The following is an 18,857-nucleotide window of genomic DNA, read 5'->3' on the forward strand; positions in this document are numbered from 1 at the left end:
ACTTTCATATTTTGAGGCAAAGCACCCTTGCTTATGTATGAAAAGGTGGATTTCATCATTAAATAATGTATTAGTATTGTTTTTGACTTTTAGTTAGAGAGACGTAAATGCATAAGAATTGGGTGCTACGTACATAAATTCCCTCAAGTCTAACAAACATTCGATTGTAATCATCAGTAAACATTATATTAAAATATAATAAAGTTTGTTTATTAGCAAATTAAAAAAATTCCATAGAACTTTAATGATCTATCATAAAGTTTGTTTAAGAAAATTTTCTTCTTCGCGAAGGCTAATCATCGAAAAATTACGCTATTCCTTTTGTTTATTTAGTAGGCATGAAAGAAAATGTAATAATAGGAGGATGAAGTACAACTCGAAGGAAAATAATTTTGAAGATAATCGTGACATGAATCCTTTTTTAACACTGTCGTTGCCGGTCCCAAGCATGGATGCGAAAAGTGGAGGGTCCTTGTCAAAAAAAAATCATGACATGAATCCTTTTGGTCATTGTGTAAGTGCTAGGGCGTCTCCTGGAAGCGACGCGCTGTATAGCTTGAATACAGTGAAAAGTGTTGTTGTCCCCTGGAAGCGACGCACTGTATAACTTGAATACAATGAAAAGTGTTGTTATATAATCCTAAAACCAGTTTGACAACTCTTAGTTTCTTGAAGATATCATCTAAATAAATAAAAATATATGTTATTCGTCTATTTATCTTGATTCATTTTTACATGTACGTTTTTTCATCAAAATTCTTTATAGATTTATTATATTTTAACTTTAATATTGAAGATCACATGATAGGACGACTCACCAAGATAACATGATCAATTATCATCCATATCGCGAAAATCACATACATGATGGCCAACAATGATTGCAAACTATGTTTGTTATTATTCACAGTTCCAAGATCAAATCATAATGGAAAGCATTACTAACATAACAAAGCATTGTAATTTATTAATAAAGTCACCATGATCATATAGTCTATTATTTATGAAACAAATGTTATCACTCATGATGATCTTCTAAAAAGTACAACAGCAATGTAAAAATCAATATCTATAAAAATAGATATATATATATATATAATGCATTTTCTATTGTACTTCATTACCATATTAAGCAATAATAGTTGTTCAAATATATCCCTGACATAGTAAAACTAGATATTGTCACACTTTATATTTGAAATTAATTTCACTTCAAGTTATTGGTAAAGGATACTAGAAATAAATATAAAGATTTAATTATGTTGTTATACAAAAAAAAAAGATTCAAATCTATGCAAATTTAAAAATTTAATTTTAAATTTATAGAATTTCTTAGGAATTAAAGAACCAGTAATTGATTTTCTTTCTACACATTGTTCTTCATTGAATGTTATTTTTTTTATGGGCTTACTAGTTGGCATAAAAAGAATCTCATTTTTCTAACATGAAAATTATTAAGATTTTGTCAATGACTTACAAATTTTAGAATTTATTTGATTTCTATTATATTACATAAAAAATATGAATTTTTAAGTCTCATACATAATTATCAGCATGTTATCATAGCAAAATGTTATGAAAATTCTCATACATTTAATTAATTTCTTTTGAGAAATGACATTATAGTTGACTTAATAATTGAGGGGCTATTTGGTTTGTTGAAATAGAAACAATATAAATTAAATGCAGTGTATTAAGTTTGCAAGGTATTCAAAATGCATAAGGTTTGTTTCATTGTCTATAAAGTAAATGAAGAAAGTCATTATTTATATTATTATCATTATTATTTGGATATTGTTAATGTACAATAATTGAAAAAAATAAAGAACAGGGTTTCCTGTCAAATTAGAGTTTTGCTATGATTTAATTTAATCAGTATTAGAAGCATCTTATAAGAGTAAACCCCTATAGTTACATCATAAACGAGCTCATCTTTTAGGAATACTCTCAATTAAGGATATTGATATTGTCTTTGGTGGGGGGTTTTTATTATTTTTCCATCATAGTTCTTGAAATATTTCTATATAAATTATCAAATATGACATTTAAGGAATAATATACTATCACAAGGGATAGAAATATTACCTTATAATGGATCTAATCATTCAAATAATGAAAATTTTAATAATTTATGGCCCTACAGAACCAAGGTTTTTCCCTAGCCTTATGGGGGTAAGAAAAGATTTATTTTACACTAGGGTCTGGTCTCTCTATGATATGACTCCCTCATACTTAATTACATCTTTGGAGTTATGGCTCTCGAGAATATTCTAGATTAAATTTTTAATCATATATTTTACGATCATTGGTAAGTTCTTGTGAGATGATAGATATTAAAGATTTGGATTGATGGATTTGAGAATTTTGAAATGATTTGAGTGGAATTAGAAGAATTGGATGGGCTCCACCTTAGTTAAAAACTTAAGTTTGTTGATTTACTTTCATTTTAGGGTTTTTTTTTTTGAGTTGACATTTAAGTTTAATTTTTTGAAATTTGTTTTTGTTATATAATTGGTTTGTTGGGAGTGTAAATTAAGTTTTTTTTAATATTTATTAAAAAAATATTTTTTGTTTTTTGAAATTAATTTGGTATTGTTGATTAAAGATAATAAGTTTATTTCAGTTTATTTTAAAATTCATTTGAAGATTGTTAAAATTTAATTAACAATTACTAAGTCTATTATTGTGATTTGTCTGACTTTATTTAGAGATTTAATATTGGCTACTTGTTAAAATTTATTAAAGTTTGTTGAATTTTTCACTTTATTTAGAGATTTAATATTGGCTACTTGTTAATTGAATTTTTAAAGTTTGTTTAAAACTTTTTAAGATTTTTTAAGATTTAGTTAAGTTTTATTTAAATTTATTAAGTTTATAAAGGTTCATCTAAGTTTGTTAAGTTTTATTTAAAATTCATTAACCTTGTTAAGGTTTGCTAGAATTTATTTTGATTTTTTAAAAATTTATTAAAGTTTATTAAAAGTTGATTAAGTTTTTTGTTAAATTCCAATTAAGTTTGACTTATTAAGGTTTTGTTAACTCAATTTTTATTAAAATTCTTTTAATTTTATTTAAATTTATTAACATTTATCAAATTTTATTAAGGATTGTTAATATTTATTATGATTTTGTTTAAAGTTAAGTTTGGTTGAATGTAAATAAATTTCTTTAAAGTTTATTAAATATAAGTTTGATTTTAAACTTTGAATTTCAGTTTGAGTTTACAGAGTTTTGATACCATACAACATGGGTTAAACAAATCAAGAATGAAAATAGAAATTATGATATTAAGGTTTGATTTGAATTATTGTTTAAAATTTGGATTTGGTGATGATTTAAAGTTGGCTTGATTTGGGGTTGAGTTGTAATTGTGTTTGAATTGGATTGGAATTGAGATTGAGTTGGACTTGGATTTGTGATTAAGCTAGAATTATGTTTGAAATTGAATGTATTTGAAGTTCAGTTGAAGTTGAGTTGAGGATGAATTGAAATTGAGTTGATCTGAGATTGGAATTAAAATTGAGTTGCAATTAAGTTGAAATTAAATTGATTTGGAATTTAAATTAAGCTTGATGCTAAAGTAAGTTATAGGAAAGGGTAGAGGATTTTTAGATGGATGTGAAACCCTAACCTAAAGTAGCTCTAAAAAAGAGGCTAATAAATTTACAAGCTAACATTTAGGGAATAATGTGCCTAGCCAAGGTGCTCATGGCTTTACATTGTCTCAGATGCATTAAGATCCTTAGACTATTAACCAACAAAATGACAGGAGGTTTCCCTTATTTTCTTAGGAATGACTTAAGTAGATTGTCCTTTTATCAAGTGCTTTGGGGTATCTTCTTAAGTAACCATAGGTTACTTCCTCCCTAGGGTCCTCCCTAGGGCATTGAAACACTTAAGAAATATAGCCTTTATGTACACATTTGTATACTTATTTTTTAAGATATTGCGTTTTAATGAAAGATATCTGTGTGTTTTTTCTTTCAGGTACAATCAAATGGATGAAAAATGGTGAAAGAAGTGAAAAAGGGTCAAATTTGGAGCAAAAATGAAAAAGGCATCCCAAAGAACCGTGGCACCTAAGCGCCCATAACTAACACTTACATGCCAATAAAACCAAGAAGGCCTTGCCTAAATGCCAAGTACCTCACACTTAAGAATCAGAAGTAGTTACTTGAAGATTCAATGAATTTGGAATAATTTTTAAAGAAGTTTTTGAAGCAGTGAAAATGTGGGAAATAGTTAATGGACACGAAAATACATTCAATTGACTTTTTAAAGGAAGCAACTCTTAGAATATTCATTGAATGTGGACACATTTTAAAGAGACACCTAGGCACCTTTTGAAAAATTATAAAAGAAGGAAAAATTATAAATGAAGGACTTGGATTGGATTGAAGAGTCTTCTTCCAGCCTTCCTCCTAGCGCACTAGAGAGGAGCCGCCAACCCCCTCAAGATATCGTCGACGCCTCTCTCTTTTAGATTAATTAGGATATTTTTAGAGAGAAGAAGAGAGGATTTATGATGTGTGAGTAGAGAGTATTTTAAGAGAAAGGAAGAGAAGAGATTCAAAGGAACTTCAAGAGTTTGGTGGAGAGGATTTGAGATAGTTTTTTTATTTTTGTGACTACATTTGGATTTAATTCAGACTTCTTGTTTGTTTGCATGATTTCTACTTTTAAACTTAAGTATGGTTGTGATTTTTTCATGAATTCTGAATAGTTTTCTTTATCTTTTTTCTTAAAATGATAAATGATTAAATATTGTATGAAAGTTGTGTGAAGTATTAATCTTGAATGTTGGAATAAACTATGATGTTTTTAAACCTTATACTTCATTTACTTCTTGATTTGGCCGATTAAGATGTTAATATTTGTTGTGAGAACATGTAAGATCCGAGATGGCATTGTCTCAATTAACTAATTGTAAGAATCACATGGGATTGTATGGATGAGAAAGTAATTCATATAATTGAGGGTAAATAAATAGGGAAATAAACTTTGAAGGGGGCAAAAAGAATTAGAGGACTTTAGGTGACGGGCTAAAGCCCCCAATTTGGTTTATAGTTGTAGGTTTTGATACAAGATGTTAGCCCCCAAGTAGAGGGAGAAGAGCAAACTCTAGAGCCAGAGCTAGTATCTTCCCTACCTGACCCGTCTTCCAGACAATTAAAACTTTAAAATAGCCATTTTTCTTTATCGCATCTCTAGTAAGGGTAAATAATATTATTGCTCCTATTTAACACAACACAATTTGAGCACTTCCACAACAAAATTCATATACTTGTTACTGATTCATGATAAGAAAAAAAAAATATTTTATTTATATTAGCTTAATCTTATAAATATCTAGTTAAATTTAGTTAGTTGTTTACTTTACTTTCAATTATCAAAAATTTACAAAAAAAAAAATTGAACTTTCATTCATATTATAGCATCTATAGTTTTCATCTATAGTTTTAGTAAGAATAGTAAGAATATTTTGCAAAGTAGAAATTGTTATCTAATTTCTTATAATTTTAGTTGCATATTATATTTTTTTCCTGTGGGTTCGATATTCGGGGCTTACTAAAAAAGTCTTATATTACTTGATAATGATATGTATACTTGTGTAGTATCTCATATTTAAATATGATAATTGTGTTCTTATTTACTTCGAAGTCAAGCTTTTGCCTAGCCATTTCTCAGGATCAAGTTTTTGGCACCATTGCAAAGTAAAAATTATAAGGAAAAATTAAGATTATAACTGCATACATCGTACTGTCATATAAAATCAAGAGCAGACATCCCTATAATTCATGGGATATGCCCTTTGTTTTATAGATCCTAATACTCATTTCTATCGATTGGGTACAAAGTAATCAAACATAGGCTTCTAAATTGGACTACTTTAAGATTTGTGTGGACCTAGGTTTCTTTTATGTTGGCTAATCTATGACTCATATTTTGGATTTACGTAAGTGGTGGTTGTGAGAATTAGAGTTGGTTGATTTTAATTATTTTAGGGGTTTAATAATTTACTCAACATATGTTTAATTTCTAAGCTTTCTCAGTCATTGCAAAAAATCAAGAGGCTTCTATGGGTTTAAATTTTCAATTTTCGTGAATTGTTGGTTGATGGAGTAACTCAAGTTTCTTCTAAAGCTTGGTTTTCACCTTAGGTTGCAGTTCTTTGTTCTTTCCTCTAGCTTTTTCCTCTAATGTTTAATTTAATGTATGTGTTTACACACATATTCAAAATAATTCAACTCAAACATTTCATGTCTATATATTTATGGATCATTTATATGCTCACATATTTTTTTAAAAAAATAAAAAATATTTTGATAAAATATTTGATCACATAAAGAGTGTGAACAATATAAACTTACTTATATATGAATTATATTCTCTTAAAATAGCCTAACATTTGTATACTCAAAAGCAAGGCTATGAAATCACATGCTTCTAGGAGAAACATGTCAATATGAAGTTATTTATGTCTGTGAATACATAAATCTTGCCTAGGATAAGCTATTTAAAAGTACCTAGCAAAACTTATATAAGTTCTTTATTTATTTTTTTAGTCAATAAATTTTTTTTCCATAAATCACCAAATGATTTATAAACCAAAATATGAGGCCATTCTAACAAAAGGTAGAGTTAACCTATCCCCATATTAAAGTAATGAAAGAGAAGAAAGTGTAGCCTAAAACACAAAAACTTTTTAAGTGTAGCAACTAAAAATAATTATGAATTTGCAGTTTGATTCCCTTCTATATAAATATGAGAGTAAGATATTTGAAAATAGTGGGCCAAAGAGAATATTTTCCTCATTTGTAGATGTATGCTCAAAAAATAGCCCTAATTCAAAGTGTAGCACTTCCACAAAGTCAGTGAATCCATGCCAACTTCTAGACAAGAGTAGCCACTACACTTTGAAACCAATAAAGCATTGATAATGACATCTACTTTAGAAGTAAGAGGAGAAACAAGATAGGAAGGAGCTAAAAAACATATTAAGCCATCGCCCGGGTAATATCTAAGAACCTGACCAATACCAGTAGCCTGATTCTTAAAACTCCCACCAATATTTAATTTGATCCACCCCCTTGGAGGAGTCGACCAAGCTACCAAATGAATATTAAGCTAAAGATATTGGGACAAAGGAATTCTTAGCTTTAGAAATATCTTCATTTGCTCACTGGTTTTTTTTTAATTTTTTAAATCAGAGTATCTTATGCATAAAATTTGTGATTAGTAGGGTTGTGGCATATACACTTGTAGCCTTCACTTCTTGTTTGGCATCATTCTTATTCACCAAAAAATTATCAAATGAATAAAGGAAAAAAAACCTCCTCCCTTCAATAGCTTCCTCCTTACTACATTCAGAAATTGAGTTATAGATACCACCGAGCGGAGTCCTATTAAAGACTATAAAATATGGATTTCTCTTCAGTGTCCCAAACATTATAGATCCCACCAACATCAATATTAGACGTCAATAAGGGATCTATAACTCAAGAAATGGCTCCCAAACATCAAGAGAAAACCTACAAAACTAAAAATATGTTTAATAGACTTCTCATATTTTCGGCACAACAAGCAGTAAGATGGTAACCACAATTCTTTGAGCTTAAGAATATCCATCATAGGGAGAAGATGGTGAAAATTTCTCCAAGAAAAGAATGATTTTGATGGTTTAAGTAGACTTCTCCAAGTCCATTTCAAGTTTTGCCTATGCTCTCTTTGAAACGAGTTAGTAAATGATTTAAAAATAGACTCCCCAATATTGACTTTTACTCTCTATTTATCAGGAAACTCGGGAATAATTGGAATCCTAACAATAAGAGAGGCTTCTTCTTTGCTCACCTGATTTAGCAACACACCTAAATCACATCCAATCTCAATGTAGCAATCAGCCACTACAATATTAACATCATGGCGGACCCCATAGTAGTCAGCCAAAGTTCATTGCCCAAGGCAGTCATCATACCAGATACCGCATTTCCCTTCACCAATTTCTATGTTAATAACTCTTCAATCTCATTTTAAACTTTTACCAACACCCTCCATATATCCAAGTCTTTCTTTGATGCGGCAACAACAAAGAAGAGGGAATTTGCACAGTACTTAGCTCTCATAACCTGAGCCCAAAGCAAATTTGTTGTTCTAAATTTTAGTAAATGTTTCATTAAGTTAATTTTCATAGTTTACTGGATTGGGTCTGAATCTTAAGAAACCTACATTAATTGATTTACATATCTTATCTCAAGCAATCCAAATATATATTTGTTCCTTGCTCGACTAAAAAAATCAATTAAATGCTTTCTCCAACTAGTGACATATGCCTTCGAGAACTTCATAATTTACATGATATAAAAAGGTATAGAAGTAAGAATGCTTTTAAGAAGTATGATTTTCCCACATATGATAAAAAAGTAATTCCCCAAGATCTAATTCTGGAATTTTTTTTTCATAAGTTTCTCAATCAAGCATTTTTTCTCTTCCCCTTATCCATAAGAAAACCAAATATGATAAAAGTAGTTCACCCTTAGTGCATCTAGTAGCAGTTTGAATCTAGCTCTTTTTTGTGGCGTGATAGTTTTGGCACAAAAAAATGGTACTTTGTCTTTTTAAATCTCAGTCTAGTAGAATTTTGAAACTATTATAATGTTTTCTACAACCTGTTAATTGAGTTCTTATTTGAGTTGGCAAAAATTATGAGGTTGTCTGCATAAGCTAAAAGAGACACACCATAATTACTTTTGTAAGGGATATTCATACCAGTATGATCATCAAAAATTTCATTTAAGCACTTTAACAGGTAGTCAAAAGCAATAATAAAAAAGTAGGAGAAAGATGGTCACCTTATTTATTCCCTCTAAGTGCTTTAAAGTAGCCACATATGTTCCCATTTAAGAGAAATGAGTACAAATTATTATCTGACATTCTACTAATCGTATTTCAAGAGGATGCTTGAAACCCCATGGCTCTCATTTATAATATGCATTTGCATTAATATATCAAAAAAAAGGTACAAAACTATGTAGGTATGCATCTATGATGTGCAAAAGTGAAATCTATCATCTACAAGCATAGTAGATAGCTCCCTATTATCACCTATATGCATCAAAACAAAAGAACCACTAAGAGCACACTTAGCTCAAAAATGAGCGGCCCTATTACATTCTCTTTAGACATGGAAAAAATGAACCATCCTGAAGTTTAACAAAAAAGCAAAATTCAGTGCCTCCTAAGGTCTTTGACTCCAAACCTTCATCTGCATGGTAGATCTCAAAAAATTCATAATATTGGAGTTTCACCTATGATAATAATAAACTTGACTCAATCATCCATGGTTCAAAAATATCTTGAGTATATTTAATTTTTTGAAGCTCCACTTTGGCACTATCCCAATGCTTAAATTGATAACCAATAGTAATAATATTAAATCCCTATTAATCGCAAACAATGATACCAGCACCCGCAATACTAGAGGGAAGAAGCGCACCATCGACATTTACCTTGAGCTAACTAGGAGGGGAAGGTTATCTAGAGGAAAGGTAAACCAGATTAGGCTAGCTAGCAACCCAATGCTCTTGAAGAGGGTTAAGTTGAATCAGTGTGAGAGTTTCAAGAATAGTAGCGGTGAAGATAATAGGATTGTCATAAGGTCAATTGTGGCTTTTGGCATTCCGTTCCCTCCAACAGTGATAAACTAGGTAGCTAAAACACTAGGTTGTAGCAATTTTGTTCTTGTAGAGTTTTGAGACCATCATTAGCTTCATCAATTGTTGAATGGAGGGGCAGAAAACCTCTGTGTCTTTTATAACCTCCTAAATGAACTCTCATCTTATGGTATCATATGTTTTCTTGATGTCCATTTTGAAAATTACATTACCTCCATATGATTCTTATCTTGGTTGAGTATTAACTCTTGAGCAATGAGCCCATTATCAAAAATAATTTTCCCTTTGACAAAAGTAGCTTAAAGAAAACAATTAAACATGTTAAGATGAGGTTGTCATAGTCTCACTATAATCTTAAAAATAATTTTGGACACAACAATAGTTAGCCTTTTGGGCCTACAAGAATTTCAAGTACATTATTTTTATTCTTTGGGCACCAAAAAAATTGTAGGAGACTTGAAGTATCTATGAAGATCAAAACCTCTGAAGAAAGCTTGAATAGCAGAAATTACCTCCCCTTTCACTACCATCCCAACACTTTTTATAATGATCTACCATGTAACCATCTAGTACAATACTTTTCTCACTATTAATAGTTTCAAAGGCTGCAAAAATTTCCTCTTTCACAGGTAAATAAGAAAGTTTAATTTTGTTGATATAAGTGTTGTTATTAGATAAAAGTTCCTCCATAATTTCTTCAAGTTAGTTTTAATCAGTATTCAATAGCTCTTTAAAGAATTTGAGCCCACTCTCAATAATTTCATTCTTATCCAAATCCAAGAGCCATCAAGTTTTGTATTTTTTAAAATAACATTTAGTTAGCTTTTTCTTCTTGATGAAAGCATGAAAATAAAATAAATTCCTATCTCTATCCACAAAATTATGTCCCATAGATTTTTGTTTATAAAATTCTTCCTCCATAGAGATTCCTAGTTCTAATTATTTGTGTCCAGCTAAGACAACATTATGCTTAATCAAATTATTATAATACTCCTCCTCCAACCCATTAACTTTGTTCTCAGCATTCTATACCACTTGATGTAGTTTGTCAAATACCTCATGGTTCTGACTTTTAAGATGATGAGCCAGATTTTTCTGCCGCTTCCATAATTTAAATCATACATTACCCTTATGCTTATTTTTCCAATGATATGTAGCCAGTTTCTTGAAGGTAGGGTGGATTGTCCACATAGTGAGAAACCATAACTGAGCTTTATGAGGACTGATAGCAAAACTAACATGAAGCATGATTGAAGCATTATCAGATCCCTTTTAAGACACATATTGAATAGTAGAAAGGAAAATAGTTTAGCCAATTGCAACTGATAACCATCATATCCAACCTTTAATAAAATCTGCCTCTAGAAAAAGTGAAAGGACTCCTCATGAATCCTAAGTCGAAAAGCCAAACATTGCCCAACACTTTACCAAACTATGTAATCAGATTCATATTTAGTGGTCTTCGTCACTTCATCTCAAAAGCTGAGGTAATAACATTAAAAACATCTTATAATAGTCAAGGTTTTTCACTAGAAATACTCAACAAAATCGAGTTTCCTCATAGCTCCAGCCTACAGGATCTAGAGCACCCAACATAGACAATTGCGACTAGAAGCTTACTTGTAGCCCATGTAAATATCATATGAATGGATTGGGGGTGGTCAAGTAAAATATTAACTTCCAAAGAATTCCTCCACATGAACCATAATTTTTTATTTGAATTTGAAAAAAGCTCAAACCTACCAATCCTTATAAAGTAAAATTGCTCATTCTGTATAGCTATTAAAGGTTCTAAAAAAGCCAAAAATTGAAGTTTTTGAATTTTTTTTACATTCATTACCCCTAGTGTTCCATACAATGAACTTAAACATCCTTTAAAAGGTTAGTGCCTCTATGGCCCCTATAGTGTAGGAAATGAACTCTAGCAATTCTCTCTCTACTTTCACTTTTAGAGGAGTAACAGAGTTGACATCTTATTGAAGCATAACTTGAACGAGATATTCACTAAACTGTCAGTGTCAACTAGAATACTACCAACCTGATAGTTGTTTGTAATTGTCATGACCAAAATATCATCATTGTAGGGGTTCCCCTTCAGGTTCAAGTCAGTGTTGACAAAAATGATAGAAGGATAACGTTTTTGCTTTGGAGTAAAGAAGGGCGCAAATTTCCCCTGTTTGGAGCCTCTTATGATCGGCTCATTGTACCGAGTCTCCTCTTATGATGGCAGACACTATCCCAACAATATGTATATCGTTGGCTCAAATGATCTCATCAAAATCTTTTCTATTAGGACTTTATGTTGCCTTTGGGTTAACGCCTACTGAGCCATGAATTCCTTGAGTTAGTTGGCCCCAATAAATTCTTCAACCAAGCTCTGAAGGTGTCCACATTCTTCCGTGACATGATCGTAGTCTCTGTGGTACTTATATAATTTATTTTTGTTTCAAGGAGAAGATCCAATTTTCATTAGTGAAGCTCTTTGAAGTACTCCTTATCTTGCATTACTTCCACCAACTATGTCATTAAACCCTCAACTGTGTGGCCTTTGGTACTTCACGATCATCAGATGATCAATCATTTGATCAGCTTTCTCCTCCTCTCTAGTGGTTTCTGTTGCCTCCCTGATCCTGATTCTCTTTATAGATTTCAAATTGCGATGTATGCAATTATATGCTTAATTTCATTAACAATGATTTTTACTTTATAATAAAGCCAAAAACTTAATCCCAAGCAAAAGTTAGGTAAATTCTCAACTTCAAAGCAAGTAAGAATACAATTATAATATTTAAATACAGGATATTACACAAGTTTATGTATCGTTATCAAGTAAAATAGTATTTTTTGATTAAGACCTAAATATCAAACCCCCACAGGGAAAACTACCCCACAGGGAAAACTACAATATGCAACTTACAAAATAGAAGAAATTAGATAACAAAATTCAATTTAGCAAAATATTCTTAGTTAAACTCTGATACTAAAATAGGAATGAAAGTTCAATTTTTTTTTTGTAATTTTTGATAATTTGAAGATAAAATAAGCAACTAACTTAACTAAATACTTGCAAAATGAAGGTAATATGAATAAAATATATTTTTACTTATCATGAATTAGTAACAAATAGAAATTATGTTATGGAAGTATTCTAATTGTGTTGTGCCAAATAGGAGTAATATTATTTTTTACCCTTACTAGAGATGGTATAAAGAACATTGGCTAATCTATAGTTTGAATAGTCTTGAAGATGAGTTAGGTAAGGAGATATTAGCTCTCACTCTAGAGTTCTCTCTTCTCCCTCCACCTGGGGGCTAACATCTCGTATGAAAGCCTAAAACTATAAATCAAATTGGAGGCTTTAACCTGTCACTCTAAAGTCCTCTAATTCTACACCCTTCAAAGTTTATTTCTCTATTTATTTGCACTCAAACCCATGAACTACATTCTCATCCATGAAATCAAATATTATTCTTACCTTTTGTTGATTGAGACAATACCATCTCGGATCTTACATGTTCTCACAATAGGTATTAACATCTTAATTGGCCAAATCAAGAAGTAAATGAAGTACAAGGTTTAAAATCATCACAACTTCTTCCCACATTAAAGTCTAATACTTCACACAACTTCTCTCCAATACTTAATCACTTATCATTTTAAGGAAAAAGATAAAGAAAACTGCTTAGAATTCATGGAGAAAACACTACCACATTTTAGTTTGAAAATAAAAATCATGCACTCAAACAAGAAGTCTAAATTAAAACCAAATACCTATCATTAAAGCACAATATCTCAGAAATATGTATAAAAATGTGTACATACAGACTATATAATTCAATTGTATCACTCCCCACAATCAAGAGGTGGTTGAATATCGTCAAGCTTAGGGTGTGGGCCATCATTCAGCCGCCACCTATCATCTCATGAGACTCTCTTATATAAGAAATGGTCAGATTGCTCAACTTTCTAGTATGATGGGTAGACATACTCCTCCACTGCATTATGGTAGTTGGCTAACTCCAATAGTTCAGTCAGGTTCTTAGGTTTTTGAAAACCCAAAGCATACTTGAATTGCTTGCTCCTTAGCCTTTTGGTCAAGGCGGCCTTTGAAATACTGGGTTCCATATCCCGCATATCCATCATTTCTTTCTGGAACTGAACAACATACAAATAAAGGTTCTCATTTGGCCCCTGCTTGAGGCACTACAGGGCTTGTGAGTTCTTGTAGCGTTCTGGGCACTGACGAACTGTGTCGTGAACATCTTCTTGAATTCAACGAATGAAGTGATTACTCATATTGGGAGGCCATTAAACCACCTATGAGCTGAGTCTTTCAAGTTGGTGTCAAATAGTCGACACTTCAATGCCTCATAGATTTTGAGAACGTAGACAACCAACTCAAAGGAAGCAATATGGTTGGTTGGAGCACTCCGACCCTTGTATGATTCTAATAAAGGAAGTTTGAACTTCTTTGGTGGCTAAACACCAATGATCTGCCAGCAGAATAAATTCTCCGATTGGCGGTAGACTTCTATACGACTAAATCATTAGCTAATCAATGGTGTGGACCCACCACTAACTTGTACTGGGAGTCTTCCATCCTTCAACCCCCTTAGCCATTTGATAGCCTTGGGGGGTTAGGTTCTTTCTCTCGAGGGTTTGACTCTCGAGGAGCTTGTTATTTTCCCTCGAATAATGTGTAGGTCAATTATTCCATATGATCCACCATTTGGTCTCTAAGTTTTTATATTTGTTGTTGCACAAATTTCTTTATGCTCCCCATGTTTGCGGTGTCTCCTAGAAGAAATCCTTCTCTGTGGTTTGTTCCTTATCTTGTTGATGGCATGATCTACACTTACCACACCTTTTAAGATGTTGAATTCAAATATGTCATATAAATCACACCAATGGTATTGAGCACAGAGCGAGTGAGAGAAACATGGAGAAAAAGAGAGAGAGAGAGAGAGAGAAACTGAGAGTGTGTGTGCATCGTATGATCATAATATTGATAGATTCAATCAATCAGTTATTGTAGAAATGACCCCCTATTTATAGATTTTGGGAATACCTAGTGTAAATTTACATATATGTGTCTGTTTTAATAGAAACGTTGCAAGGTATTATGACATCTTTTCATATTTATAATAAACTCCAGCACACTTTCGTATCAATAATCGATCTTAGCACCATTTTGTATTCATAACTGCCTGAAGAGAGGCATCTAATGACTCGATACCTTGTCGCTCAGTCGTATGAAAGCATTTAGTCGGTGATAGATATACACTCGGTCTCCCTCATGTTGTTATGATGAACTGGGTCATCAAACAGAGGGTGTACAATCGTAATTTGATGAGTTGCTCGGCTTGGACAAGAAGCTTCCTCAGAGGGTCCGAACGATGTTCCATGAGAGGCCCTTTGACAATTTTATGAGTTCTAGAATCTACTGAGGAAGCTAGTCATGAACGATTATCCTTTGGATTGGACTAATATTTCTTTTTTTAGCTATGCTTCCGTTTGGTCGGCTCAGAGTTCTGATTAAAGGAAACGACGATTAATGTTTCCGTCTTTGGACTAACTCAATATACTGTGCTTTAGTATTTATAATTGTTAACCTGTTGGATGTATTTTTCGACATATTTTTGCAGTCGACGTAGTTAAATGGTCTGTCATTTGAACATGAATCTTTCGACATATTTTTGATGTAATAATCAGGAAAAGGCTAATGATATTATGAAAATTTTTTTTTTGAAGATGAAAATTTTTTTTTGGCATAGAAACAAACACTCTAAAGGTTGCCGTCCCAAGGAATAATTGAAGACATTATAGCCGGTTCAACCAACCCGACTGCAGCCTGCTACAACCGGAAGCTATGTATCGCTTCTCAGGCGGGTCCAAGATCAGATGCGTATCATTCACATTGAAATGGAGAGGGGGAAAGGCACACATTCCAAACTTCTTCTATTTCACTACGGCTTATCGCCTCTCTCCCTCCATCTCCCTCTCTCCCTCTCTCCCTGTCTCTGTAGATATATAGATTTGGATGAGAGAGAGCAAATATCTATTCACGGAATAGAACGCAGGTAGGCTTGGGTTTCGACTAAACTAATCCAATGGGTATCTCCATGAGTTTGGTTCAGAGCCTTGGTATTTAATCTTCTTGTAGCTCTGTTCCCCAATTCATTCACCAGTATTGAGTTTATATTTTTGATGAATCGTGATAGATGTGGTTAATGGTTATACGATTCATTGTTCAACCCTGAATATCAATCAAATACTCGCCAGTTTGGTAAAAACCTGTATTCGTGATTGTAATACTTTCTTCTTTTTGTTTCAAATTTCGTCAGTTATCTGAATTTTTTTGTACAAGGAGAGATCATTTTCCTTGTGGATTATATTACTGATTGTACATAGAAATCAGATTTTTACTAATATCTATTTCAATTTCATTCATTTTTTAGGTGAAATCTTAATCGTTTTATCTGACAAAGGTTTAATAGCGTTAGTGGAACATAAAACATAATGTTGATTTGTAATAACACCGAATGAAATGATAGAATTTAAAACACATTTTCGGGCTTTAATCTATAAAATGTGGGATTGAAAGAGCATCAACGTGGATCAATCATCTATAAACTGCAAGCAACTTTTGCTGTAGGAAGCAATCAGATTTGCATCACATGTAACTTAATCGTCTTCTCCGTTCATAGTTGATGAGAGTTGTGCAAACTTAGTTTTTACAAAATTCAGATTAAGTGATCGCATGCATTACTCCAGAAATCAATAGAAATGAAGATTCTTAAAGCAAAGCCTAAATAAATGGGGTAAGATTAAGGATTATCAGATTATCAAGATGAAAATGATGCAATTTTCAGTCATAATGTATGGTTGATTCATTTAAATAGCATGTTTTTTTATAACTTTCAACCTCTTATTTTATTTTATTTTTATTTTTTGTCTAATTGCATCATGATAACCTCCTTGTTACTTCAGCCGCTTTGTTCTTTCTGCAAAGAATCTACAGTTGTTTATTGGGAGTGTTCTTTTCACCCTAGTTATTATGCGATACGGAATGTTTATTTTCCCTTTTTTTTGTTTTTCTGGTATGTTGCCATTTAACTTCTCGTGAATGTAATGTTACCTTTCAGGATTCACTGGAATCAAGTCTCTTACAGCAGATCATGTATTCGATAAATATTTTCCCATCAATGAAATTAAAACGTTTGAGGAGTTCCATAAAAACTTTCTTAAATTTTGCAGGTTAGAATTTGTCATATCGTATTAAATTTCTTAATCGATTTTACGTTTTCTTTTTTCATCTATATGTTCAATGATTTTACCTACCTTGCATCTCCGCTTTGCAAAGCTGAATTATTATTATTTTTTCTTACAGTGATTTTAATTCAGTAATGCTTGGCAAGCATTACAAACCACCATCAAATGAAGAAATTGAGGTCTGTTTCATTAAGATCAATTAGCTGGTTTAGATTCAAATATTAAACAAAATGCTTGAAAAGAAACTTATAGGTTGTATTGTGAGAACCATGGAGATGGTTGTTTTGCTGTCACATCGAATAAATTAATTTAGGATATGTATTGAATATACGATGCATTAAGAGTTTTGTCAAATATGTAATAAATAATTAAGAGAATGCTCTGTTACCTTTAGAAGACACCTTAATTGCCATTCATAAATAATTGAAATAATTGAATAATCCTTCATTTCAAATGATTTGAATTATACACTTGATTTAGGGGAAGTTTGGTTTTATCGTTAGTATTTAGGGCCGTTATCACTGCTCTTATAAATCCTGGTTATAATGGACATTTAATTGTTAAAATTGAAATAAAAAATTGAACTTGATGAATCGCTAATTCAGAACTCATAACTGTCATTTTAATTTAATAGTTTAGTTATTTTTGCAAAGTAACATTTAATTGTTAAAATTGAAATAAAAAATTGAACATGATGAATCGTAAAGTCGGAACTCATAACTGTCATTTTAATTTAGTAGTTTAGTTATTTTTGCGTAGTGTTATTTTTGCAAAGTAATGTAAATTTCGAAGTATATCAAATTTTGACTTTTAAGATTCCAGTATAAACTTTTAGAAGTAATGGATTGGTTCCAAAAAAATAATTCAAAATTTATTTTGAACATCAAGAGGTGCTTTTGTTGATCGCATTTCTTTGGTGAAGAATTGGATATTTTAAATTTATGTGCATTAGGTTTACAAACATTTAAATTGGTTCCAAAAAAATAATTCAAAATTTATTTTGAGCATCAAGAGGTGCTTTTATTGATCGCATTTCTTTGGCAAAGATTTGGATATTTTAAATTTATGTGCATTAGAATTTCCATCATTGGATGGCATCCTTAAAAACTTTTCTTATGATGGATTATTCGTGGAGATGGAATGATAATTTATCGACACTGTGTTATATGAAAATATAGCACACATACAAATGATTAAAAAGTAGCAGAAGAATATACCATGAATCTTATGTGGAAAAACCCAAAAAGTGAAAAAAAACACAGGTTATTGCACAGACAAAGTATTTCACTTTAAAAGGTTAATTACTGTTGAATTTAAAAAATGTCATTCGAATCAGACCCAAGGAATAGAGTTTTAGTCGAATGAAAAGAATGACACCTGAAGTCGACGGTCAGGAAACCTCTTGTGTAGAAGGACGCTCAGAGGACTCCTTGGTCTCCCACCAGAAGGAAGGAGTCGGCTCATCTTGGTGTTACCTCTTGAATTACTTAAATTCATTGGAGCAAATTTTTGTTCGATTAAAATTAACTCACTAGTAACCTTATTATGAATAACTATTGAATTCATTTCGAAAGGATTAGTACTATTTCTTACTTACTCTTCTGCCTTACTCTTCACTCATTCCTCTTATTCGACCAACGTTATTTCTTGGGTATGACCCGAAGGACATTTCGGAATTTAACATCTTTAAAGGTGAGATGAGTGTGGAGTCATGTCTTCAATAAAAAAAGAGCATCACAAAGAAGAAATACACCTTGGAGAAACTTCTAATATTGAGTTCGTCAGAGAATTCGTGCAACAACAAATCCAAGAGCTCCAAGACCGAATGGCGGGTCAGATTACGGAACTGACCAACGTAGTATATGAGGGGAGGTTGCTAACTTTTCCACAACATAATCTATTAGCTTTGTAGTC

The 18,857-nt window shown here is 31.6% G+C and overlaps 1 protein-coding gene across 2 annotated transcripts in view; it reads left to right on the plus strand.

Annotated features, from left to right (window-relative positions):
- Window positions 1–15,542: 15,542 nt before the first annotated feature.
- The window catches only part of LOC110033841, a 43,752-nt gene continuing 40,437 nt past the window's right edge, over window positions 15,543–18,857 (plus strand). Inside the window, exons 1-3 of one of the 2 annotated variants that reach the window (XM_020737959.1) lie at window positions 15,543–15,815; window positions 16,817–16,928; window positions 17,062–17,122. In XM_020737959.1, the coding sequence (XP_020593618.1) occupies window positions 15,782–15,815; window positions 16,817–16,928; window positions 17,062–17,122 (207 nt within the window). In that variant the 5' untranslated portion in view covers window positions 15,543–15,781. The remainder of the gene's footprint in view (window positions 15,816–16,816; window positions 16,929–17,061; window positions 17,123–18,857) is intronic. The other variant, XM_020737958.1, reaches the window with a different exon arrangement.

The sequence above is a fragment of the Phalaenopsis equestris genome, unplaced genomic scaffold (assembly GCF_001263595.1).
Source record: "Phalaenopsis equestris unplaced genomic scaffold, ASM126359v1 Scaffold001305, whole genome shotgun sequence".
NCBI lineage: Eukaryota > Viridiplantae > Streptophyta > Magnoliopsida > Asparagales > Orchidaceae > Phalaenopsis > Phalaenopsis equestris.